Source organism: Podarcis liolepis (genome assembly GCF_965112155.1).
Source record: "Podarcis liolepis genome assembly, chromosome: 5".
Classification (NCBI taxonomy): Eukaryota; Metazoa; Chordata; class Lepidosauria; order Squamata; family Lacertidae; genus Podarcis; species Podarcis liolepis.
This window is the reverse complement of record NC_139556.1, coordinates 99,065,959-99,092,979: the sequence shown is the minus strand read 5'-3', so window position 1 is coordinate 99,092,979 and position 27,021 is coordinate 99,065,959. Positions and strand designations below refer to the sequence as shown.

General features: G+C 49.5%; 1 protein-coding gene across 5 annotated transcripts in view; it reads left to right on the top strand.

Annotated features, from left to right (window-relative positions):
• The window catches only part of DIS3L2 (DIS3 like 3'-5' exoribonuclease 2), a 196,215-nt gene that overhangs the window by 132,061 nt on the left and 37,133 nt on the right, over positions 1-27,021 (top strand). For all 5 annotated transcript variants that reach the window (XM_083503943.1, XM_083503946.1, XM_083503944.1 and 2 more), the window contains 3 exons: positions 4,630-4,737; positions 6,653-6,886; positions 22,310-22,389. In XM_083503943.1, the coding sequence (XP_083360069.1) occupies positions 4,630-4,737; positions 6,653-6,886; positions 22,310-22,389 (422 nt within the window). The remainder of the gene's footprint in view (positions 1-4,629; positions 4,738-6,652; positions 6,887-22,309; positions 22,390-27,021) is intronic.

Here is a 27,021-nt window from a genome sequence, read left to right as displayed (position 1 = left end):
AGTCTTCATGTCGAGTCCAAGGGCCTCAAGACGTTCACTTCTGACACCAGCAGGTTGTCGGGGTGTTGATATTTTGATAGCTTCAAGCGGAATAACAAGGAGGTGATCGAAGTTTGAATTCATGGAAGTGTTGATACAGAAAGTAAGAGGGAAAGAAAGGAAACTCTTGAGCAGAAACTCTTGGCTCATAAACAAATTGCCTGTTTCCTTTGAGTGTCTTTCAGTGCACGAGGCCACCCCATGATTAAGTCTCTGAGTCCCCTCCCTAAACCACGGGCTCAGAGCCATGGAAGCCATCAGGCTGTAAGCATGGCTCCACCTGATTCAAAGGCCACTGGTGGAGGGCCTGTTCTGGGAAGCCTGAACGAGCCCTCAAACTGAGTGGGTGTGGGCAGGCAGCCAGGTTGAGCGGTGGGAACAAGATTGTCAGTGGGACTTGGTGGAAGCGCTCCATTTTACTTTCCATGAAAAGGGGTTTTGTCCTTTGGCCGTGCTGATTTCCTCCAGGCTTCCCCACCACGATTCCTGCTGGGGATGGACCTTCCCTGGCTGGCCTGCGTTTGAACTTGGTGGCCCCCGAACCCTTCTGGAGCTCGATTACAACGCTCACCGTGAGCCCTCCTATCCCAGGACCAGCCCAGAGTCTGGAAGCATAACAGCTCAAGGCAAAATCAGGAGAGAGGGATGTTTGGGGAAACTGGAGGTCAAGGCTGGTATGGTGCAGTTGGTGGGTTTGGGCAGAGGAGGGTGGAGCTCAGACACTCGCTCATCTCGCTCAGTCCAAACCTGGGTGGGCCTGTAATCTCATGGGGCTTGCAGGGGAGGTGATGACAGTTGCCAGATCCTCTTCCAGTAAGGTCAGGGCAAGTCCAGGCAAGGCAAGGCAGATCAGGACCCTGGGCAGCTCCCAGTGGATTCTTCTGGCTGAGCTGTGAAAGGTGGTGACTTAGCAAAGGACCAGGGTCACCTGAAATAATAATAATAATAATAATAATAATAATAATAATAATTATTATTATTATTATTATTATTATTATTATTATTATTATTATTATAATTATTTATTATTTATTATTTATACCCCACCCATCGGGCTGAGTTTCCCCAGCCACTCTGGGCGGCTCCCAATCAAGTGTTAAAACAGTACAGCGTTACATATTAAAAACTTCCCTGAACAGGGCTGCCTTAAGATGTCTTCTGAATGTCAGGTAATTGTTTATCTCTTTGACATCTGATGGGAGGGCGTTCCACAGGGCGGGCGCCACTACCGAGAAGGCCCTCTGCCTGGTTCCCTGTAGCCTCACTTCTCGCAATGAGGGAACCGCCAGAAGGCCCTCAGAGCTGGATCTCAGTGTCCGGGCTGAACGATGGGGGTGGAGACTGCCAGGGCCTTCCTTTTCAGCGGCTCTGAAGGCTGGGAGACCTGTCTGCAGTCCTTAAAGAGCCCTGAGCTTATTCTGCCGTTGCTGCATAGTTGCAGAGCCGTCTTTTGTTTGGCTTTTTGGGAATCTCAGAAATGCCACCACCCCATGTCTTCTGCTCCCGATCTGCGTCCTGCCCCGTCAGAATGGCAAAGATGTGACTTAATTGGGTTGATCCATTGCACAGTTCAACAGCCACATTGTCCTCTTTGTGCACTGATGTCATCTGCAAACTTTCTTCTTACTCCCTCACCCACCTATCGCGTTCCCGGCATGGGAGGAAGGAGAGACAGCCTTCTCTGCGGCAGAACTCCAACTTTAGAGTTCTCTCCCCATGGAAGCTTGCCTGATGCCTACCTCGTTTTATTTTGGGGGAGAAGCGAACACCTTTCTAGTCTGTCCTTTAGAATTCGCTGTTTTGTTATTGTTTTGTGATGCTGCATTTTTTAAATTATTGTTGCTGTTATTATTATCAAAAACCACCCAGGAAATTTTGTGGCTGATGGTGTGCTGTAGAAATGATTTCAACAAACAAAGTGTGACCACCTCTCCTATTTCGTTTAATCTTGTGCTGCTTTTGCTTGGAATTGTATGTGTATATATAACTATATCTATATAAAATTGTATATAAACTGTTACACTTTTTACTTGCTTTTAATTATATTGCTGGGATCTTACGGTGAAGGATGGGTAAGAAATCTTATAAAATAAACAAGGGAAAGCATTACTCTGCTGGGTGGATCTGGTAGGAAGCGGGCTTCTTGTAATGTAAATCTAAAAATGCAATACCAGGGATAAAAATGACAGCTGTGGGTGTGCTCTCTCTCAGTTTACACAAATGGTTGTCAGATTGCTGCCTCTGTGTGCAGCCTGGCCTATACAGGTTGTGCTCTTACCTTAAGGAGAGACTAGGATGTTCAGTGGCACACTGCAGGTGGCCAAATAACTTCATTTATTTGCGTATTTAACAATATGCCCTGCCCTTCTTTAGCTTCAGTCACAGCTTCCAGGTTTACAATTTGTAGCCCAAACATGCAAAGAGGGAACTTGCAAAATAATAGTTGAAACAGTGGGACAACCTAACATTATCTCAGCAGCATTTAATGGATCTAAGCAGAGAGATTTAAAAGCCTTGCCGAGAAAGCCGTTCAGAAAGACCTTGCTTTCAGCACCAGGCAAGCCTGTGGGAGAGTTCTCCCCAAATGGCGCTGCCACCACGAATGGTGCCCTCTCCCCAGTCTCCACCTACCTCACCTCTGAAGGTAGGCGAACGGAGGAATATTGGGCCATACTAAGCCAGACCTTTGGTTCATCTAATTTGGTAGTGTCTACTCTGCCTGGCAAAGGCTCTGCAGGGTTTCAGACAGGGTTTCCTAGCCTGACCTGGAGATGCTCAGGATTAAACCTGAGGCCTTCTGCATCCAAAACAGAAGTTCTACCACGCAGCTCTGGCCCTTATCAGGGGCACTTTAGATAAGCGATCAGTAGCCAAACGTCCCACCTTGGCAGCGGAGGTTTCCCTCCTTTGCTCTTCTTTTTACCAGTAAAGAGTCTGAGTAGGTGCCTCCTGGTCACGAAGAGCCGCTCTCCAGCTGCATCCTTGGCTCCAGCTGGGCTTTTTGCTAATCTCTTTCTGCTTGCTCCTGGCTGTTATCTGAGATTGCAATACCTTGCAGCTAGCGCTCCCATCTTTGATTGGCGGTGGGCCTTTCTGACCCTCCTTGAAGGGCTCTGCCCCTTCTCAAGTGGATAGCCTCCCATTAAGCAGGCCGAGGCATGGCCGGCCTCACGTAGGACATCTGTGAGTTATGGGCCGGCTCCTATTGTCAACGTGCTCCCTTGCCGTTGGAATAACACAGCTGGCGGCCTTTTGTGTCTAGAGGAACAGCTTATCGGACCCTGCTGCCCTCCTGACCTTCCAGTTCAGCCTGCCCTGCTGATTCATATGGAAAAGCGATTTCTTTCCCGGCTGGCTGGAGACTCAACAGCCAGGCCTGCTATCCCAAACTCTGCCAGGCAATTAGAGTGGATTTATGAGCAGGGATTGGGTGCCAAGCCACAAACGTGATTAAATATTTTAAGAGCTTTCCCGTGAAGGCTTGGCATGTAGATAGAAAATGTTTGCATTGTGAAACTTACACAGGGTCCTGGGATTTTTTCATCCTCCACCCCACTTTTTTTGGCGGGACTGGGTGTTTTTCTCTTTTTTTGTAACCTGCATGCTTACTTCAATTAGCAATAGTGGTGACGTTATCAGCAGGTTTTTGCATCACTTGGTGTAAATGCAGTCAGTGACCCAGAATGGTATGGGGAGCCCTTTTGACAGGAAAGGCAGCTGTTGCCTGTGCTTACCCAGAGAACCCCTAACTGGAGAAAAATATCACATCAGAAGTAGCAGTTTAAACACTAACAATGCAATATCAACACTACAGAAAGGCAACTGTAGAAAAATGCTGAGAACAATGGCCTTGTTCATGTGGTACCTGAAACCAAACCTTAGGTACAGCTTGAGCTTAGCAAGGGGGGAGCTTAACCACAAGTCCTAGCTCAGACACCGTGCTAAGCCAAGGCAGCACAAAGGACTGGGGGTGGGGGTGGGGGGAGCAAATTGGCCGTAGGCTCTTCTCATTTGTGTGGTCTCCCAAAGCCAATGTTTGGCTTAGTGTGTTGGGTGAAGCAGCTCAGTGTTGTCACCCAGAAGGCTGACAGAGGAGGTGTGCGTTCCATCTTTCCCAAAAAGCCATCAAAGAACCGTACCTTTCCTTACTTTTGGAGGAAGGGGATTTTACATGAGAGTAGGATGTTATTGGAAAAGCCCAATTCTTGGCTGTCACTGTCCAAATTTGCCATACAGATGGCACAGACAGTAAGAAAAATAAATATGTGTACATAGCATGGCAAAGTAGTAGGAGCACAATATTATTGCTTATGGGTGGAATCCAACGTAGCACTAAGGCAATTGTTCCATCGGCACAAGGACTTTATTTGCTTGTGCAACCAAGCATTCTCTTCCTCTCCTCCCCCTGCCTGCTCCTAACTCTGCCCTTGGGGCTTCTTCCAACCCTCTGGAGCAGATGGGGGTGGTGATCAGAGGGAGGAAAGTCTCTTTGTACAAGCAGAAATCTTTGCACTGGTGTCAGTGGAAAACTAAAATACTGCTTTCAGGGAAACTGAATTCATCTTCACATACAGTACTTTTGTTTCCTAGGTGATCCCCATGCTCCCCAAACTCCTCTGTGAGCAGCTGTGCAGTCTCAATCCTATGACGGACAGACTCACCTTCTCCGTCATATGGAAGCTGACTCCTCAAGGCAAGGTAAGCCCCAGCAGCTTTGCAGGACTAGGTATAAATCATTCAGAGCTGCCCCTTGGATTGTCCCATTGATTGACCAGATAAGCTCAAAAAACACAACTTCAAGTGTGCAGACATGAGTTGGCAGCGCCAACATCACAGGCGGGAGACTTGAATCGGAGGCTTACTGCTAGTTAGGAAGCACAAGAGCTGTTGTGTGCAAATTGGTCCAGATAGGTTCATTTCTGGGTGGAACATAAAACTTAAGAATTTCCACGTTGGGTCGGTCAAAAAGTCCATCTTGCCCTGGTTCCGATTGGTTTAACCAGCTGTCTCCAAGAAGCCCAGAAGCTCACACAGCACCCCTGCAAATGGTGTTCAAAGATACATTGCAGGGTTCAAAGACACATCTAGGCCTTAGGGCTGCATTGCTCTCTATGCAATCTTCCAGGCGCCTCCTGCCCAGCGGTGGGCAGGGCCAAAGTCAAAAGTCAGAGTTCAAGGACACATTTAAGCCAGGAAAAAACACCTGGGGTGCACAGCAGGGTAGAAAGGCCTGGAGTTATTTCCCACATTGCCTCTGAATGCGGAGACTTTATTCAGCCACCCTGGTTAATAGCTATAGACTGATCTCCTTCCTCCATGAATTAATGTTGTTCTCCACCCCTTCATACCACAACTGTTGCCTGCATCTCCGTTGCTTCCAATCCCTGTGAATCAGCCTTCCACAAACCCCCGCCATCTCAATGTTCTTTGAACCACAGATCCCATCAGCCTCAAACTGAACAGCCAAAGGGTTGCTCTACATCCCAACCAGTTCACCTGGCCTGAATTCAGATTTCTGCAGCTTTCGCGTTGGGCTGGAAGCTGCTTTCATCCTCCTTCCTTTTTAAATTTATTGCATCTTGCCCAGAGGCTGTGCTCCGGTTGCCCTTGGCTCTGGAGAGCTGCACTTGACGGGAAATCTCTGCCTGTGCCCATGCCCAGGCAGTAACACCTTTAAGGCAGATTTGCCTGGATTTATGGAATTAGCTCATGTACAGATCGGCAGTGTTAATGCTTCCAATGGCTCTGAGATGTCTTGCATTGAGCTGTAACGGCTCGGGTCGAGATTAATGAGAACCTTGGCTTAATGCAGCTGTTCCTGACAGCCAGGGATTAAGAAGGGTGAGGAGAAGATGGAGGGGAGGGCTTAAGAGCCGTTTAATGTGTCGCACTAAGAGGGCACATGCCTCTCTTCATGGAGAGTTCATATGGTTGCAGGCAATTAGGGCTTGTCTCCAGCAACACAATTCTTCATTTTTCCTCCGCAGCAGCTTGCAGGAGGGGGCCTGGGAAGAAAAGCGCCTTGCCGTGCTATGCGGAGCAAAAGATAGGAACTGTGTATTCCTCATTAGCTAGCTAATTATTTGTCTCCCACTGGCTTGGCTTCTTCTCCTTTTTCCTGCTGATGGCCTAACGTTTAAGGGGGCAGCAGAAAATTTCCACTAGTGTGAGCTGCTTTTTGCCTCTCTTTTTCCCCTGCCTGCCCACTTTCCCCTTCACTTCCTTAGTATCTCATCCTCTGTGTTTATTAGTTATTGGTGGGAGGGATCTTTAGCCTGTTCCTTTTGGAATGTATACAAGACCTCATGGTCTCAGGTCCAGAGGCTAAGAAAGCTTCTGCCTGAAAACACGAGAAGACACTGCTAGTATTGAGAACAATGGACCATGGGGTGTCATCCTTACAACCTTAGTAAAGTTCCAGACACTTATTTGGACAATGTGGATTCTTCGGTCATGTGAAACGCACTGACTCTCATATGGCCATGTCTGTAAGGCAAGGTAAGAACCGCACCCTTCAAATTTTTCTAGACGTGTTCCTGCAATGAATTTTCCTGGAGTGTCTCTTGAGTACTAACCAACTCATTTTTCCTCGTTCACCATCTTGACATTGCAGATTCTTGACGAGTGGTTTGGGCGGACTGTGATCTGCTCCTGCACAAAGCTCAGCTATGACCATGCCCAGAGCATGATTGAGAACCCCGAGAAGGCGTTTGTGGCAGAGGAAATCCCCGCTATCTCTCCCCGGCATTCGGTAGATGAAGTTCGCCAGGCAGTCCTCAACCTCCACCAGATTGCCAAGCAGCTGCGTGAGCAGCGGTTCCTGGACGGGGCTCTCCGCTTAGACCAGGTCAGTCCCATCCCTGCTTTATTGCAAGGATGATTAAGCAATAGCAAGCTCACGCAAACAGGATTAACAGCAGAACCTGCAGGAAGGCCCTCGGAAGGAAGGCAGGTCTGAGCAAATACTACCAGTTCTGAATGCGCCAAGTGCGGTGCCCTCCGTAAATGGATGAATTCCAGCTCCCATCAGCCTCAACGAGCACGGCCACTGGCGAGGGATGATGGGAGGTAGCCTAACAGCGTTGGGGTGGAGCCACATCGGTCTAGGTAACCTTTAAGACAAGCCACATTCAGCCTTTCTCAATTTGGGGTAAGGATACTGACCTACCTTATGGAGGTTGTGGTCAGGATTAGCACCCGATAAGGCATCTTGAAGCACTTTGAGTGCTGTCTAAAGCACTGTATAAATGCTGGCTATCGTTGCTAAGTGTGCGAAGGTTATCTCTCATGTTGAGAGGACCGCATCTTTCCATATGAACCTAGCTGGACCCTGAGATCAGCTTCTTGAGGCCCTCCTTCGTGTGCCTCCTCCCCCAGAGATCCGGAGGGTGGCAACATGAGAATGGGTGGCGCTGCCTTCTCTGCAGTGGCTCCCCGTCTGTGGAATGCTCTCCCCAGGAAAATTCGCCTGGCACCTTCATTATACACATTTAGGCGCCAGGCAAAAACACTCCTCTTGGTCAGCTCCCAACAGGCCTTTGGTTGACCTGATCGACATCCTATACGCTTTTAAAATCTGGCTCTTTTGGGGGGGGATGTTACTGGGTTATTGTTTTTATGTGATTTTATTGTCAACTGCCCTGAGACCTCCGGGTATAGGGCAGTATATAAATTCAATTAGTAATAATAATAGGAGTAACAATAATTGAAGAAGGCCATTTAGGTGAGTAACAAGCACGGGGAGAAATTCCCATTGGTCTGCTGCATAGACTTGCTGCCTGCTTATCGGAACTGATGACGGGGGGCACCATGGACACATTGTTTGCAATCTAGACTGCCTGGTGCCATGGGCAGAGAGGAGATGCCCGTCTAAGAGGTGGCACAAGCAAATTATCTGAGTAGCACTCTGCAAAACCGGGCCTTTTGCTGCTGTCTTAAGCATGTCGGACTTGCAGCTCATCCTGTGGCTCAAGATACCTGCATCGCCCAGTCGCTTTTCTAATAAGGGCAGCGGTTTCATAATTTTCCAGATAAGCAGGGGTAGTGATGCATTGGGAACCTGGATGGCAGGAAGCCTCTCATTGTCCACGAGGCCAGCACATCTCCTGGATATTTATTTAGTTAATGGCATTTCCAGTAAGCCATCAGAAAACGAGCTTGCAAAGGGAGGAATGGGGTGGGCGTGACTAAAGGTCAGACCATATAGAAGATGTCCAGGTCCTGTTGCTAGGGCAGAAAGGCAGGGTTTGAGTGTTTCAGTTGCAGGTGACACTCACAGATCTGGCTAGTGGCGCTGCCTGTAACGCCAGAGGCCAGTCTTGGTGCGCGAGTGGCGTGGGAAGCTGCCTCTCCCCACACCGTGGAACACATAAAGACGCGAGAGACAAGGCGGTATTCTGGATGCATGTGGGGAGACGGCTTCTCTGTGTCCCCCCCCCTTTATGGTTTCTCTTCCCCCCTTTATGGTTTCTCTTCCCACTGCTGTTGCCTCTGCTGTGGCTGAGTCTCTGGGCTTTTCATTGTTTCCCATTAGCTATGGCACTGAAGCGTCTGAAAGGCGCTTGCAGCCGGCCTGTCCACACAAGATTGATTTAATGGAGAACCCTTTTTTTGCTGCTGGGAGCTGACCAAGTTCCTACTCTGGAGAGCAAAGAGCACCTGCTGGGAGGAGAAAGAGTGATGGCGCAAGAGCCATGCTCAAGAGTTCTCAGATGTGCTGGGTTCCCCTTGGAGGCCAAACAGGGCCGTCCTGCAGCTCAGCTGCACTGCTCTTGAACTGCACAGGGATTTGGAAAGGTTTTTTTTGCCAGGCTTCCCCTTGGCTCTTGCCTACGAACTTCCCAGAGGCACCTGCACCATGCTGGGAAACGGAACCGAGGGACTAGAGGGAGACCTTGTCGTCTGATCCAGCTGCTCAGATCTCCCCGTGATCCTTCCCGCCCCGTTGCCAAACGTTTGAGCATGATCAAAAAGTGCACGAGCGCTCTGAGATTATGGGATGCCCTGTCCTCTCGAGCTCGGCTTTTTAACATTCGCAGCAGCAGCAGCAGCAGCAGCAGCTGAGTGAAGCCGCACGCCGGCCTCCGGGCACTGGGAAGCCAGCGGAGCATTTCGAAATGAGTCGCGGTGGAAAGATGAGTGGGAAATGGGGCTGTGCAGTAATTTCATTAAAATGAGGAGGCAAAGTGGTGTTCGCTCTACAGGCAATCTGGCCTCCTGCTCCCCTTGGTGATTTCAAACACTGGAACTGCATTCGTTTGATGGGTGGCCTAGTTTTCTGGTGTGTGAAAGGAAAGGGGGAGGGGGGGTCTTCAAGGAAGCAATATTTCCCCTACCCATTCAGTTGCTTTTGCCTTCTCTTTAAAATGCAAATAGTGGTCATTATATGTATGTATGGGTGTGCTTTCTGAAAGGATAACCTGTGCTGTCCCAGTGGGGCAGTACATTTTAAAAAGCAAATATGAAAATATTGGTTTAAAATCCAGTTAAACCAGCTGAAAACATATCTGATGTGAAAACTTGCAGCTGTGTCCACCGGCTCATTCCTGCCTCCCAGCTCACCTGTGAAGGTGACTCACACCGGGCTGAGCCACCAAATTTTTGTGCTCTGGCTGTAGCAGTTCCTCAGGGACATTCCATGACCCCTAACTAGGATCCTTCCGGCTAGAGATGCCAAGCTGGGTGGGTGGAATGCGCAGTGTCATGTTTTCAAAGAAGAGGTGGAGAATAAAACATGGCAGTTCCAGCCTTTGAAGATGCTTCGGGTGGAAGTTGGAGACCATTCCATTTCCAGCTCTTGCCAGGTTTCAGCAAGTTTATTCACAAGCCCATTCCGTCCCACTTCCTCATCAATGTGCAGTTTTTCTTAAAGAAACAAAGTGTACAAGAAGAATGCATATTTATATTTTTCTCAGTGTGAGCATTTCTAAAACATCTCTCTCCACCCCACCCCACCCCCCTCCTTAAAGTGGCATTTAAAGGGGGTGGGAAGTTGGTACATTTTTCTCCAGCTCAGAATTGTGCTTCAAGGTTTGAAGATGATGTGGGTTGCGGAAGATAACGCTGCGTTCTGATCCGCACAGCAGTCAGATTCCTTCAGCACCCGTAGCTGAAAGGCCTTGGTTTTCAGGTAGAAGTGTTAGAAGTGGCTCCCCTCCTAATATGCTTGTGGCACATGTGTGGAGAGGCGAATGGCAAGGTGAGGTATGAGTTCCTTTCCAGGGAAGGAATCGGATGAAACTTGCACCCCCCAGAAGGTGTCCGAAAGCCTCCCATCCTTTTGGTTTCCCGTGGATCTGGGCCGGGCCTCGAGGAGGCTCTTGTGATTTTCTTCCAAGTATTAATTACAGCCGCCGACGTGGCCGGTGTTTTCTTTTCTGTCACCCTGAGTCACCGCCTGTCGAGTGATGTGAGCAGAGGCCGACTTAAGTGGCAACGTGACGCCCGGGTGTCAAAAGTCTGCATTGTTCCACCTGCCAGCAAATGTCTGGGTGAAAGTTCATAGAATTGCAAGGAGACGTGTGGCCTGGAGAGAAGGAGGCGAGGATTTAAGAAACCTTTCTTCCTGCACGCCTAGAAATGCCGACGCTTGGCTCTCAATCTCCGTTATCACCTCAGTGACAATGGTGAAGTCTGCACGGCGCTTGAAGAGAATGAAAAAGCAAGAGAACCTGTTCTAAGGAGCTTCCAGTTTTTAGTTGACCCTGGAGAAAGGACAGAAAAGTGCAGGAGACGAAGGGAATGAAAAATAAAGAGCAAAACATAGTTTATATGTCTTGGGACATAAGGAAGGGATGTGGGTTCAGCTTTGACCATCACTTTGTGCTTGAACCAATAATAATAATAATAATAATAATAATAATAATAATAATAATAATAATTAATTTATTATTTATCCCCGCCCATCTGGCTGGGTTTCCCCAGCCACTCTGGGCGGCTTCCAACTAAACACTAAAATACAACAACCTATAAAACATTAAAAGCTTCCCTAAACAGGGCTGACTTCAGATGTCTTCTAAAAGTTTGGTAGTTATTTTTCTCTTTGACATCTGGTGGGAGGGCGTTCCACAGGGCAGGCGCCACTACCGAGAAGGCCCTCTGCCTGGTTCCCTGTAACTTGGCTTCTTGCAGCGAGGGAACTGCCAGAAGGCCCTCGGAGGTGGACCTCAGTGTCCGGACAGAACGATGGGGGTAGAGACGCTCCTTCAGGTATACAGGACTGAGGCTGTTTAGGGCTTTAAAGGTCAGCACCAACACTTTGAATTGTGCTCGGAAACATACTGGGAGCCAGTGTAGGTCTTTCGAGAACCAATAAATCTCCATCTGCCCCAGCTCAAACTATCTGTAAAAATTATGGCATCTGAACTGGCCCTCCAAGTTATTTGAGTCTGTTATTGCAGTCCTTCCCTCTAGCATGAACAGAACTCGGGCTTGATTCTACCAAATTGCTTTGGACCGTACCTTCTTACTTGTGCCGGCTCATCACAAACAGGCGATAAACCCTGTTTGTGGATTTCGCCACATCAGACTGCAAGTGGGGTGGGGATGTTGTATAAGTTGGAGTGCTTCTCTGCATCAAACAATAAATATGCATCCCTGCACACAGAAAACCAGCTTGCCAGGGGAAGGGTTGTGGCCTCACCTCCCTGTCTTGCTGTCTTTCTGAATAAAGCGACTCATTTTACATGGAGGGGGCGACAGTGATGGAGGCGCCTCACCTGCATTCCAAAGCAGACCAAGCAGCAGAGAATGTGCTGTTCCTAGGAAATGGGCCTTCATCTTTATTTAGCCTTTGCGAGGCAAACTAGGGCAAAGTTCCAGCCAACCTCTGGTTCACCTGCTGAACAACTCAGTGTGCCACCTTCAGCCTCGACATTGTGCGTGTGTGTTTTAAATTATCACCAGTGGAGATCGCTTAATTGGTCATTGCCCCGAGTAATGTGGGGCTTGAGTCACGGAGCAAAAGTGCATCTCCAGGAAAGAGGGAGAGATCTTGGGGCGTGAGGCGCCCCCTAGTGACTGCCTGGTGGCACTGCTGCTTTGCTCTCCCGTTGAGCCAGAGAGCTTGTTCCCCTTCCCCTCTGTTGTGTGGGCAGCACACGCTGCCTTGCAAAAGGGGCACATGTTGGCAGCCATGCGCAGGAGCCTTTCTCAAAGGCTGTGGCTTTGCTCCAAGGCATGCTTGCAAAGGAAGAAGGCATTCCTTTTTGAGCAAAAGTCCATTTCATTTCCACAGCTTCAGGCACCTCATTGCTGCGCGTCGTTTACATCTTTGGCATCTTCGCTTCAATGGCTGTTTTGGATTTTGTTATGGGGGCTTGGCTTTGATGTTCCTTGTTGTGGCTTCCTTCATATCGGTTAGTTCAGTAGTGATAGCATTATTGTTATTGTGTCGTGGATTGTAAGCCGCGTTGAGTATCTTTGCAAATTAAGCAGGCTATATATCTACTTTAAAAACAACAACACGAGTATTATTATTAATTAGGTTTCTCTGCTCACACCACAGTTCACTAAAACAGGGTTTCCCAAACTGGTCTCCTGTATAACAAGGAAGGAGACTGCAGAAACCACTGAAGACACAGGTGGGTAATTCTTACCCTTTTGGCTTCTCTGCTACAAGGCTCCATAACTCAGTGACAGAGCACCTGCCTTGCTTGCAGATGGTCCTGGGTTCAATCGCTGGCATGTCCATATAGAGCTGGAGGAGAGCCCCCACTTGAACTCCTGGAGAGGCGCTGCCCGTCAGTGTCGGAGGACCGGGGGTTTGACTCCTGCATAGAGCAGCTTCCTGTGTACCTAAAGACCGGCAGGTGCATCTCAGTTCACTTCCGCTCATTAGTCAAAGAAGCTAAAAATATAGAATGGAGGAAGGAATTCGGCATTACGGTAAGGCGATCTTTTGGCTTGCCAGACGGAAATATTCTACCTCTTCTGCCCCTGCAGGCTGTTCTGTGGGTTCTTCTGACTCCCTCCCCAGAGCAAGTTTCAGGGGGCACAGCAGGGAGAAGGAATAATAATAATAATAATGATTTATTTATTATTTATACCCCTCCCATCTGGTTGGGTCTCCCCAGCCACCCTGGGCAGCTTCCAACAAAGTATTAAAATACAGTGGTCTGTTACACATTAAAAGCTTCCCTAAACAGGCCTGCCTTCAGATGTCTTCTAAAAGTCTGGTAGTTGTTCTTCTCTTTGACATCTGGTGGGAGGGCGTTCCACAGGGCGCGCGCCACCACCGAGAAGGCCCTCTGCCTGGCTCTCTGTAACTTGGCTTCTCGCAGTGAGGGAACCGCCAGAAGGCTTTCAGCGCTGGACCTCAGTGTCCGGGCAGAACAATGGGGGTGGAGATGCTCCTTCAGGTCTACTGGGCTGCGGCCATTTAGGGCTTTAAAGGTCAGCACCAACACTTTGAATTGTGCTCGGAAACGTACTGGGAGGCAATGTAGATCTTTCAAGACCGGTGTTATGTGGTCTCGGTGGTCGCTCCCAGTCACCAGTCTCACTGATGCATTCTGGATTAGTTGTAGTTTCCAGGTCACCTTCAAAAGCAGCCCCACAAAGGAAAGCTTTATTGCATGAGAGGAAGACCCTGTGCAGGGTGTCTGCTGCTGGTGCTCATTAGTTGAATCCCGTCCAGATATACAGCTATAGATATCAATATTGATAGTTGCTGAGATCACTGATAACCTTTGAAAGAATGAAAGCTAACTTGGACTCTTTTATGGTTTCTGCTACTGAAGCTCCAGGTTTGTGCTTCTCCACTGGGTCTACAGTAATATGCAAGAAGCGTCGTCGTCCTGGCCTCTCTTACACAAACACATTCACTCACACAGTCTTCCACACCAACAGGCCTTGTGTCATCCCCCTTCCCTTCTCCCACCAGCTACGTTCAGTGGCTGAATGTGTTAAACTGTGTTAGGCCTCGGGTGCCACAGCTGCAGCGGTGCCGCTCTGCCCTGGCCCTCACCCTTTGCCAGCCAACCAGCAAGTGGATGGCGGGTACATTGAAAACACACCTCGGCACTTCAAGCCAAAAAGAAAACGTTTGGTGGGTTCCGTGTTGCTGTAATAGCTGAGCGTTCCTGTCCTGTAGTGCCCGCTTTGTGTGCCTGCTCTGTTGCTTCATTCAGCATAGCGAGGGCACTCCTGCCCCGCCTGCCCCCTGGTGCAGATGGCCTCTCCCTCGTCTCCCTTCTCCTTGCCACAACCTGGTCCGTTCCAGATGCAGCAGCCTCTCAGGTCCAGCTCCCGGCAGTGGAGAGAACTTCTGGGCTCTCCTCCTCTTGTGTCTCCTTCCCTGTGCCCACAGCCTTTCCCCACTGCAAAGGAGCGAACTGGCTGCTTTAAGACTTTAGAGGGCTCTGTGTCAGTGATGGATGGAGAGGCAGCTTTCTGTGGTTTCAAAGGCACAAAGCCTCTGATGCGGAATGGAGTTGAAAAGTCAACTTGGAGCTGGGGGTGGGGTGGGGGGTGAAGGAGGATTCATGGTGTGCCCGGGCTGTCAAATCGGGGCACCCTGGGGAACTACCCCTGCTGGTGCTACGGAAAGGCGGGAACAATTCCATGGGGGATATTAAGGCTCACTGAATGCCCACTTTTTTCTTCAAACCTCCCCCTCCCTTGCTTTTTTTGTTCTGTTTGTCAGTGGCCTTGGGCACATCACTTAATGGAGGATTTGCGGTCTGCCAGCAGCTCAAAGAGGCCCCCCCTCCCTTGAACAATGGAGGTTTCAAACACGTTGGGAGTTTCGTCAGTCTCCTCTCCCAGCACGCATAGCTAATCTTGTTAGAGGTGACCTCCGGGGCTGGGACTTGCATTGTTGCCGCCGTTTTTGTCCGGTGCTTGAGTGACGATCTGCATTGGGGCGCAGTCATGCGTCCCCTAATATAATCACCCACTTTGGTCCTCTGTTCCTCTCCCAGAGGGCCCTGAGTCCTCGGGGAAAACCGATTCCGGCTATTTTGAGAAAAGCAGAGGGAAGGGATTGCAGGAGCTGCTGTTGCTGCTGCTTTGGCGATCCCTCGTAGCCGAGTAAGGTTGTCTTCCATGAACACGGTCTTAAAACAGTGAGTCTGTAAGTGACTGCGGAGGCCAATTCTGTATCCACACGTCCTTCCACAGTGGGGACATAGGTTTCCAGGAGGGAGTTGATCCTGGTGAGTGTTTGCCAAGCGTGCCTTCCTCTTAGCACGTTTCTCCCTAGCCTCCTGAGTTTGAGTGTCTTCAAAGCCCATGACACCTTCGGTAAAGGCTGTTCTCCCATTGGAGCGCTCACAGGAGCAATAGGGGCTAATTAATGGAAGGCGTCCGTCTCCCCCCCCCCCACCGCTAATTCTGAATTATCCCGCTTCTCCTCCTCGTCCTGTGAATCTCTCCTTGAATGCTTTTCCAGGGCAAGAGCCGGGATTGGGGTTGAAGACTGAAAAGAAAACACCACGGATGGAAAATTTGTTGCGAGAGCCGTTCATCTCCTCCTTAAAAAAAGAATTAGAATAGAATAAAATAAACTTTTTGGATAAATAATTCGTTTTGAGAGCTCGAGTGTCCATTAAATGTGGTATTAGTTTCTGCTCCTTAAAACCTACTTCTGAAAAGGAACGTGGCCAAATTGCAGGCTGACTTTACCCTACCAAGTTCCCCAGATGCGTGAAACCAGCCAGCAGAAAGGCGTGGGATGCTTGGGAATAGAGCGACTGCAGGGCTGAGCTCCTTCAAAGAATCCTCTCTCCCTCCCCACTGCCACCACAGTGAAGAGTATTTTTAGAGTTCACCCAGGGAAGCATCTCCCTGTCTTAACACATGACCCAGCTTCTAGGCTTGTCTTTGTCTTCTTCTGCCCCATAACAGGGTTTGGGGTTCCTGTTGACCATTTGAACCTCACACATGCGTAACGTGCTTTGCCGCCTTTGCACTGTCGGTTCTCACAACGACCCTGAGAGGTGGGCCACCAACATTCCCGGTTCACAGGTAGGATTGCCGAGGCAAGAGATGTAGCGAGTTGCCTTGGCACTGTCCAGTGGTGCTCTGCAGGGATTGCTTGAAGCAGCCATGTTTTGGGGAGCCCCAGGGAGGAGAATCTCCCTAGATTTCTGTGCAGTGCCCCTGGGTTCTTCCCTCGTGCGCCTCTCTCTGATGATGCAAAGCAGGCACGACAGCCGGCGAGAGGCTTTGGCTGGAGTTTGAACCCAAGGCTCTGTCAGCCTGATGGGCAAACTTCTGCCCTGCGCTGGATCGCCTAATAAATATCCTCTCCTCTGGCTGAGGCTTGGCGCGCGGCGGCCGGTTTTCCATCTGAACTTTCCCACCACTCTTCTTTGTTGTGGTCAAGATTGAGTAGGTGGAAGGAAGAGTGACGTCAAAGTTCCTAGATTTGCAAGTGGCTCTAAAAGCACCGTTTATATTGGAGGCATGCGCGTATATCTATATATATGGAAAAGAAAATGTTTGGCAAAAAAATTGCGATCCTGCCTGTGAACCATGACCACAGCCGCTGAACGGGGGGGCGGGGGGGGGGGGACCATGTTGAATCTCCAGCGAAGCAGCACATTCAAAAAGAGAAGGTTATAAATGGGGCTCTTTGTGCTCTGAGCTTAAGCAAGTTTTAAAAATCAGCTGCAGGGGAACCCAAATTCCATCCGATGAAAAGCTGAATTTGGGGGACTCAAATTGATTATGCAAATGAATTGCATTTAAATCCGCTCTCAAGCCCAGCGCAGAGCAAGACAAAGAGGCACCGAAGCCTTCAAGTTTCCTACAACTTTCATCATCCCACCCCCACTGTTTTAAGTTTGGTTTCACAGCCATAGGGACTAGAAACTCTGCTTTAAAAAAATTATTGAGGTAGAGGTGTTGAATTTTATATTCCGTATTGAATTACGAGCTTTGGTTGGTGTCACTCACAGAACCCCAGGGCTCACACACAGCCCTGTGTTTGGGTGTCTGTCCAATGTGTGGCACCTGTATGTTTCTCCATCACACTTCCCTTTTTCAAAAGGATGGGTTTTGCCCCCACCCCGGGGCTGTAACTCAGCCACGTTCTTGCTTTCCATTCATGCGGGGAAAGATGCTCTTCTGTGTCCACGCTGTCGTGCCTTTAGGAAAGACACGCTGCTATTTCTGTCAAGTGCAGAAGGTTGCCCTGGGCGCAGAGCCAAGGTTACTGTGACAAAACCCTTTCTCTTAGGGGAAAGTTACAGATAGGTAGCCGTGTTGGTCTGCCATAGTCAAAATAAAAAAATTCCTTCCAGTAGCACCTTAAAGACCAACTAAGTTAGTTCTTCTCTAAGAGCAGTTAGTCTCCCTGGAGGCCATGAGTGTTTGGTGGGGGACAGGAGAGCGTTTAAAAATGGAGACCTAGAAACTTATGTTTGACTAACTTTAACCACCGTTGGTTATGTTCCTGCCAAGCCAAGCTGCCCCCCAAGCCACCTCTGGCATTTTTCTGCTCATGTGGTGCTGAAGGCATTTGCCACCCTCAAGAAATCCCAACTAGTCTTCTTGGCAGCTCTTATTCAGGGGCCTATGACATCTTAATTTATCAGTGAGCCTCCTTGGGTAGGTGAGCCTCTCTTGTTCTCAGCCTTCCCAATCCCCCTCATTCCCACCGAATCCGCCCCCCAGCCCCCCAGTATGAAGAACGGCCCTTTTGTGCCCAGTGCCAATGAGCTGGAAAGGGCGATTTGTCAGGCACGGAGACTGCTGAGCCGCAGAGCTCTCCTCCGAAGAATGCAGCCGGGTGATGGATGAGCTCCGTGTCTCTCTACCCTGCCGCAAGTTGAACCTGGTGGCAAGTTGACGGAACAAAATGACGACAGGCATATATCCCAGAAACGGCTTGCCGTGACGGGATCCAGCAGGGCCTCGCCTCGCTGTCCTTTCTGCGGTCCCCAAGCGCGGAAGCAGCAGTGAACTTTGCCTTTGTGAACAGAGGGGCAACGTCGGAGGCTTTTGTCAGAGCTCACTTAGACCTGGACCCCCACAAATACAGGGTGGGTGTTGGGCTGCTGGGCCAATTGCTGTCACTCATTATGGTCTGCAGCCTGCAAGTTTAGCATCGTAACATTTAGAAATTTCCTCCTTCTGAGTCAGACCTCACAAGCCCCAGCATGTCTACTCTCCATGGCAGACCTCCCCCCCCCAATTTAAATTGAATTTTATATTTATTTTTGGTTTGGAGAATAACTGGATGGTGTGAGCTTCCCCTCCCCCTGCCCTATGTTGTGGCTTACATTACTCCATGAGAAAACTGGTCTAGCTTTCCAGGGTGGCAGGGATTCAAATGCCCAGCTCGCCACAGGGCCTCCTCCCAAGGCTGCTCCCGATGCAAAACCTGTCTGGATGTCCAGTGAGGGTTTCTGACGAATCCCAGTGGCGCGACATCAAGTTGCGGCTGATCGACCTGCTCCAGATGAGGCTGAGGCATCGGAACAAACTGGAGAACCCAGCTTGTGGGTGTATTGGGCTTTGGTACACAAATAGCTGGGTTTGAATAAAATTACAGGTTTGCACCTGTGCAGAGATGTGTGGACTTTGCAGCGGCTGCACCTTGAGCAGTCTTAATTAGGGTCAGGGGAGGTCGGCTGCTTCGATTTCCGCTTGCCGCCTTGCAGGGGAGTGCGAATTGGCTCAGCGTCTAATGAGCCGGCATGCTGGCTGTGCAAAGGGCCCACTGGTGGAAGGGCGACTTAATAAAGCCCTTGCTCTTTCATAGGCTGTTAATTTTACTTCTCGGGTTTTCTTCGGGTCCAGGAACTGTCTGCAAATAAAGCCAGTCTCTCTGTGGTGTTTGCTTCGTTTGCAAAGGTCAGGTCTGCCGTCCATTCTGCAAAATGTCCAGAAGCGTTGAGGGCAACCTGCGGCTCACTCCAGGAGTCCTCCTTGTGAAAGCCGTTTCATTAGCATCTCCGCCACACCTCATCAGGCTAGATCAGAATAACTCCCTCTTCACGCAAGGCAGACTGCCAAAAGGTTATCCAGTTCTGAAGAGCTTCTTCTCTAAGAGCAGTTAGTCTCCCTGGAGGCCATGAGTGTTTGGTGGGGGACAGGACTCCTATAATTGAATGGGGGGGGGGTAGGAGAGAAAGATTCCCACTCACACAAGACCCATGTGTCTGGGAGAAGATAAATGAGGAACGTGCTCCTTGACATACCAGTTTTTGTGTGTTCAGGAAAGCTTTTTGTTTGAAGTAGGCTTATTTGAGAATTTCACTTGGTTTGCACTTGTAAGCAAAGTTGTCCACTCCAGTGTTTACTTCCCAGACTAATGTGCAGATTGGGAGGCGCTTATCCTTCCGATTGTGCTCTGAATTTTGTGTTTCCGTTCTCGGCTTAAAAAGATGCTGCAAAAATGTGTTTGGGGTGGGGGAATGTGTACAATTTAAAATGTTTGTTTTCGAGTCTCTTTTGCTAAGTTCAAAAAGCATGACAGAATGGGCTGGTAACTGAACACATGCAAAATGGGCACATCATAGAATTGTGGAGTTGGAAGGGTCCATGAGGGTCATCTAGTCCAACCCCCTGCTGTGCAGGAATCTTTTTGCCCAACGTGGGGCTCGAACACACAACCCTGAGATTAAGAGTTCACACTCTTATCAACTGAGCTATCTTGCTGGCAATGTGTGCCACCCCTAGTTTGGCAGAGCATTCGTTTGCCAATGTGAATCCTGATCTGAAGGGAACCCTTGGTGAGCATTTGGCCAAAGTGGTAGGATTCTGGGCTGCTTCACTGCAGACAGCGCAGAGGGTGCTCTCACACACCCTTCTATTAAAAACCTCCCTGCATTTAATAAACTAGTGGATGAGGGAAAGGGCTATGCTCTGTCTTCAACCCTGATGTGCTAGATCAAAGTAAAGGGACCCCTGACCATTAGGTCCAGTCGTGGCCGACCCTGGGGTTGCGGTGCTCATCTCGCTTTATTGGCAGAGGGAGCCGGCGTACAGCTTCCGGGTCATGTGGCCAGCATGACTAAGCCACTTCTGGCAAACCAGAGCAGTGCACGGAAACACCACTTACCTTCCCGCCGGAGCGGTACCTATTTATCTACTTGCACTTTGACGTGCTTTCGAACTGCTAGGTGGGCAGGAGCAGGGACCGAGGAACGGGAGCTCACCCCGTCGCGGGGATTTGAACCGCCGACCTGCTGATCGGCAAGCCCTAGGCTCTGTGGTTTAACCCACACCACCACCCGCGTCCCTGGGTTTTTATTTTAATGTGGCGAAGCATTCAAAAACATGGCATGTGCGCGTGCGCAAACACACATTCTACTCTTCCTCCTCCTCTGGGAAGGGCCACAGCTCACTGGTGGAGTTTGCATGCAGGAAATCTCAGGTTCGATCCCCAGGAACTCCAGGTAGGGTAGGAAAAGACCCCCTGCCTGAGCTCCTGGAGAACCACCATCAGTCGCAGTCAACAATATTGAGTTCAGTGGAACAGTAGAAGGCAGCTTCTTCCATGCCCACAATTGACCAACCTAGCGCTGCTCTCGGGGACTGTCAGAGCATCATACTTGGGTTGGAGAAAGACTTTTTGCTTAGATTGAATGGGCCTGAGAATCTGGGCGCGCTCTCTCTCTCTCCTGCACACACCTGCATTCCCCTCCTTCCTGTTACAGATAGGTAGCCGTGTTGGTCTGCCATAGTCAAAATAAAAAAATTCCTTCCAGTAGCACCTTAAAGACCAACTAAGTTAGTTCTTGGTATGAGCTTTCGTGTGCATGCACACTTCTTCAGATACACTGAAACAGATAGCTAAGATGAGCCTGTTGACGACTCTTAACGACTGTAATAGGTCTTACAGGAAAAGGCAAGGGGTGAGTAATAGGTCCTGTAAGACCTATTACAGTCGTTAAGAGTCGTCAACAGGCTCATCTCAGCTATCTGCCAATCTCCCATTCCCACCACCCTTCTGAGTAATACCCCTCCCCACCTTCTCACTATATAGAAGGATCTGGCAACTTCTGTTTCAGTGTATCTGAAGAAGTGTGCATGCACACGAAAGCTCATACCAAGAACTAACTTAGTTGGTCTTTAAGGTGCTACTGGAAGGAATTTTTTTATTTTCACCCCTCCTTCCTGACACTTGTCCCTGTGTGGCTTGGCTCAATCGCTCGATTCATCTGTTTGAGGAACCTGTGGCCCTCGAGGTGTTGCTGGATTCCATCTCCCAGCAGCCCCAGCAGCCAGCATGACCCAGGATGATGGGAAATGTAGTCCCATGACATCCGCATAGCAGCTAGGTCCCCAGCCCCTGGCTTAGGGTGATAAGTGTAGGAACAGTGGGTAGTTCATTCTCTCCTTAGACCAGGCTACCTCCACACCCCTTTCCCTTTCAAACCCATTCCAGCTGTTGGGGGGGGGGCTCTAAGTAAGCCCCAATGTGTGTTTATTAGCGAGCTGCTTGTTCAGAAACTCCACTGTCCTTCATCAAAATCCCTGCAGAGCTGTACTGAATTCCATTCCTCCTCCTCTTCTTCTTCTTCAGTGTAGTAGCCAAATGAGTTTTTCCCTGCCTCAAATGAACTGGCCTTAGATAACATAGGACTTGACCCACTATTCCGAAACCCTTTCTTGGATTTCCAGCAAATAATCCCTCCCAGCCCCTCCTGGGCTCCCCACATGTTTTTTCCAGGTCACCCTGTGCAGCCCCCTGCTGGACATGGGGCCAAACTGCAAGCTCTTCCAACTGGCTTTTGGATTAACTCTGTGCCAAAGGAAGAATTTGTCGCCTTTCCCTTTGTGGTTTCCCTCCTCTCTCTTTCTCTCTCCCTCCCAAATGTGCTTGGAGGGCCGCAGGGCAGAAACTATCAGAGAAAGAGGCTCGTGGGAAGTCCGGCCGCTGCGGGAGAATCCTGTACCCCAGAGGAGGCGGAGAGCTGCTTCTTGCAGGGCCATGGATGTGTGTGGGTGGTGGATTTGGAGTGTGTTCGAAGGTGGTGGGGGAGGGAGCTGTCATGACCCACGCCATTTCGGGAGAACCGCAAACACTTTATAGCAACAAAGGAGTGGAAAAAGCCAGTGCTTTTTCTGCAAGGCATGTGACTCTGTCTTCCCTGAGGTTTGGAGCCCTGCTCTATGTTCCAGGCCTCAGCGGTTGAGTGTCAGCCTTGGTGAGGTTGGTCTCTCCCTCAGCCTTTCATGGGGTTGCTGCCGCGGCGGAGAACATCGCCTAAATGTGGTTGTGTGTGTATGTTTTTTTTAAAAAAATCTTTCTCTTTCCCCCCACCTCCCTCCTTCCTTCCTTCCTTCCTTTCTTTCGTTCTCCTCCTTTCTGCAGCTGAAACTCTCGTTTACTTTGGACAAGGAGAGCGGGATGCCACAAGGATGTTACATCTATCAGTACCGGGACAGCAACAAGTAAGGCCTGCAAAAACCCTACACAACTAGTGTGTGTAAGTGTGTAGGAGGAACAGGAGTGCAAGGCTGACCCCTTCTCGCTGGCACTGGGGGATCAGAACTGCTTGGGCACGTAAGGGGCACCGTGGCTTTTGGACTCCCTTCTGCTTCTTTGCATCCCACCCTTCCTCTTGGAAACTCAGGGTGGCAGTTTAGCCTTGCAGCAACAGCATTGTAAGGTAGGCCAGGGCAGTGACCGTTTGCCTCCCCACAAGCCACGTAGTTAAACGTGGATGGGAACCTCGGAACGACTGCTTTTGCAGCTGTCCTCTGAGGCAACCAATGTGGCACCCCTACCGGGGGTTCGGCAAACTATTGGTGGGTCTGGATCTTAGATGGGTGGCCACAGCAGCACTCCCACCATAGAAATATTTGTTTTGTTTAAATGGATCCCCAATTGCACGCTTGAGTGAAAGGTGAATCCCAGGTCTGAACACATTGAAGACTACCACAGCCAACTGGAGGCTGTTGGTTTCCTTGCAGGTAGGCTGCAGTAGATGCAGCGTTAGCTGCTCTTGAAAGACAAAATTCTGGTGGGTGGGGGATTTGGGAGTTGAGGGGTGGAAGCTTGCAGGCGAGGGGGCAGAGGAGAGCTATAGATTGGCACTGCCAACCCAGCCCAAATGCAGGAGCACAATGGGATATACAGGTAGAGGAAACATAATCTCCTCATTCAAGGTACACAGCTATTGCCTGTGTTTGCAAACATTCTACCACCCAGACCAGGCCAGGATAGGGTCGGAAATGGCAGGCCCAGGCACTGAGTGTGGGCCCTCCCTGCCTCTCTGTCTGGCCCTCAGGTCTCTTGACTTGGCTGCCCCTTTCCATGCCACGCCCTTCTCTGGCCCTGCCCCCTGCCCTCCTCTAGAGATATTGCGTGGCTGTCGTGTGACCTTGAAACTCTTGAATGCACGGATGCAGGACGAAGTATGGTCTCTGCCTGATCATGCCCACTTTCGATGCACCCTCCACAAGGGAATGTGCTCCACACCCAACGCAACCGTCTGTGTCACAAGCACAAAGCAAGAACTGGGAATGCGCAGCGCATCACTGAAAAGAGTGAGCCAGTTTAGCCATAGACAACAGGTGAAGTAACACTGTGTGTTATAAGGAGAAGGAATTTGGCATCTAGAAAACATTTGCCCCTTGTAAGTCTGCTCCCCACTAGACACACACAGAAAGTACTTTTTCATACAGTGCAGGAAATAAACATACTCTTCCTCCCTCCCTGTTTGTTTGGGGTTTTTTCAGCTGCAAGGAAGTTGGAGCAACCACTTTTGCTTTTGAATTAGCCTAATTCCTCATTGCATCTGAAGTCAGGGAACTGTGGTTTGTTTTAACTTTGGTTAGAATCGACCATGGTTTTTGATCTGGGCTTGTTCACTTGCTAAAGTTTAAGTAAGCTACAGTTCCTGAATTTAGGCATGATGAGGAACCGTGGCTTGTTTGAAAGCAGGTGAATTTCCTCCACGTGGCTTTGAAAGAGAAGGGGAGTGGGGAGCTTGCAGTCCCAAGCTTGTGCAGTCACAAAGCAGGGTCATTCACATAGCAAGTAGTTAAGGTTTCACATTAGCACCTGAGCCTCTTAACATCCCTGGCATCTCCAGGCAGGATGGGGAGAAATTCCCTGTCTGGAAGCCTGGAGAACACGTACCAGTCAGCATAGCTGACCTGTCGGACTCAGTGTAAGGCAGCTTTCTGTGTTCCTAACCTGGCTTAGCTCTACTAAATCAGTGGGTCTGGAAAGCACTTTAGCCAGATGACCCCCCCAGATGCTTTGAGCTTCATCTTCTAAACAGACCGGCTTTCAGTGCAACTTCTTTACTTGTGCAACTTACATACTCACAAAACTTGGGTATTTTTCTGACAATATTTTTGCCATTGAAAACCTGTTTTTTCCCCCTACCCTCCCGAAATACGCTGGAGTCCATTGATGGAAAACTTCAACCACTGCGGCCTTTTGGCATTCCTATCAAATTGGTTAATTGCAGCTTATTGTAATCTGCAGTCTCAACATGGATTTCTAAAGTGGCTTAAAGCAAGTCTGTTCCAAATTACGCAGCTTGTGCATGCCACGCCCAGCGCAGCAGTTGTCGCCTGTAATGGAAACCGAGCAAGCAGCAATTAATCAAACTTTTAATGAAATGCATTCAACACTGTTTGGGCCACTGTGGGTGCATCACCCATAGCATTTCTGTGCGATGTGAAAACACAACACCCACCAGAATTGAACTCTGTGTGTAACGTCTAGGTTTTTGTGTTCATAGTGCATATATGTACACACCTGTATTCCTGTAGTTTATTCAGGAATTGTGCATGTCTGTAGGAGGCCCCAGTTCAAACGCCTTCTCCAACGTGGTTGGCTTTAGGTGGCCTCTTATCTCTCAGCCCTGGCCTATACACTGCCTTGATATGCTTGTGGTGAAGGTGATTGATTGATTAACTTGTAATATTGCCACCATTTATCAGTAGGATGGAAGGGACGCGGGTGGCGCTGTGAGTTAAACCACAGAGCCTAGGACTTGCCGATCAGAAGGTCGGAGGTTCGAATCCCCGTGACGGGGTGAGCTCCCGTTGCTCGGTCCCTGCTCCTGCCAACCTAGCAGTTCGAAAGCACGTCAAAGTGCAAGTAGATAAATAGGTACCACTCCGGTGGGAAGGTAAACGGCGTTTCCGTGCGCTGCTCTGGTTTGCCAGAAGGGGCTTAGTCCTGCTGGCCACGTGAACCGGAAGCTGTACGCCGGCTCCCTCGGCCAATAAAGCGAGATGAGCTCCGCAACCCCAGAGTCGGCCACGACTGGACCTAAGGGTCAGGGGTCCCTTTACCTTTACCTATCAGTAGGATGGCTTTTTTATTATTATTGTTTTTTTATCATGTTGCTGCAAGTTCTGCTGACTGCTCAGGTCAAAGATGCCCTGGCAACTGGGAGGACATATTGCCATAGGATTCTGCCGTCTCTTATTCAGACGGATGTTCCCAATAGCTTGTTGCAGCACCTCTTCTCTTGCACCTACTCAGATTCCACCCCACGCTGCACCAAATTAGCCATTGAATCAGGCTTAGGCTGTGTTCACACTCCCACTTGCTGTGCACTTACCACATTTCCAGTGTTGGGTTTTTAGTCTGTGCTCACATGAGGTGCGAACGCATTAGCATTTCTCTAAAGCTAGCTTTCTTGTGTTTCTTCCCCTCCTGGGGATTGTTTCCTTGAGCCCTGAACAGGGCCACCAGCTCAGTTAACTCTGCCTGCTTCTGTTGTCGGTTTACTGGGGATTGATTGCTCAGATGAATTCATTTCCAACAGCAGTTGCCTGTTATTAAATCAAGTTCTGTCAGTAATTCATGGCACTGGATTAATTCCTTGTGGTGATTTACTACCTGACACCATCTGAGTGGGGGGGGGGGGCTCCTGTCCATTTGAGTCCCCCAGCTGCTCAGCTTGCCTTTGAGTCTCATCTTCTGTAATGTTTGCTGAGATTGATTGACTTAAGCTAAATTACCTGCTTTTTGAGCCACAAAGATCACCTTAATCCTGCTTCGTTTGTGTCTTAGATCCTGGGAAGTTTTTTTCAGTAGCTCTTGCCTTTTGACTTCTGCAACAGCGCCTCCTGCTGACCCCTGGCTGCCCCATTTGAAACCACAGCCTCCTGTACCTCAGTTGACCTCAACCCCTGTGAGCATGCACTGGGGACAACATTGAGCATGCATGGGGACAGATACCCCCACATTATCAACGACCCTTGGTGTGAATACAAACCAAAACCAATCGGACACTAAGGAAGCTGTGCTGATGTGAACAGCTAGGCGGGGAAGCCCTGTCAAACATACCAGAGGGTAGTAATAATAATAATAATAATAATAATAATAATAATAATAATAATAATAATAATAATTTTATTTATATCCCGCCCTCCCCAGCTGAAGCTGGGCTCAGAGCGGCTAACAACAGTAAAAGTAACACAGCATTTTAAAATCAATTCAAAATCAAATTAATGGCAACCATTGGGCTGGAGTTCTGTGAGGATTACCAAAGGAGGGGGTCAGACTATCCCTTGTCCATAGGCCTGGTGGAACAGCTCTGTCTTGCAGGCCCTGCGGAAAGATGTCTAGTCCCGCAGGGCCCTAGTCACTTGTGACAGAGTGTTCCACCAGATCGGGGCCACAGCTGAAAAAGCCCTGGCTCTGGCTGAGGCCAGCCTAACCTCCCTGTGGCCCGGGACCTCCAAGATGTTTTTGTTTGGGAACAGTGTCACTGGCTCTAAGGCAATAATGTGAATGCACCCTTAAAGTGGGTGAGATCCAGACCTCTTGAGAGACAGGCAGAGGAGAGAGACAGAAGGAGAGGGAACTAGCCATGATGTCTGTCCTCCGTGTTCATGGTTGGAGGCCGCAAAGTTTTGAGTACTAGTTGCTGGAAATATGGGAGGGGAGAGGGCTCTTGTGGTCGGATCCTGCTTGCCTGTTTTCCCACAGGCACCTGGTTGGCCACTGGGAGAACAGGATGCTAGACTAGGTGGGCCATGGGCCTGATCCAGCCAGCTCCACTTATGGGCTGTAGGCTGTGCTCTCAACACCGGCATAAAAGGCAGCAG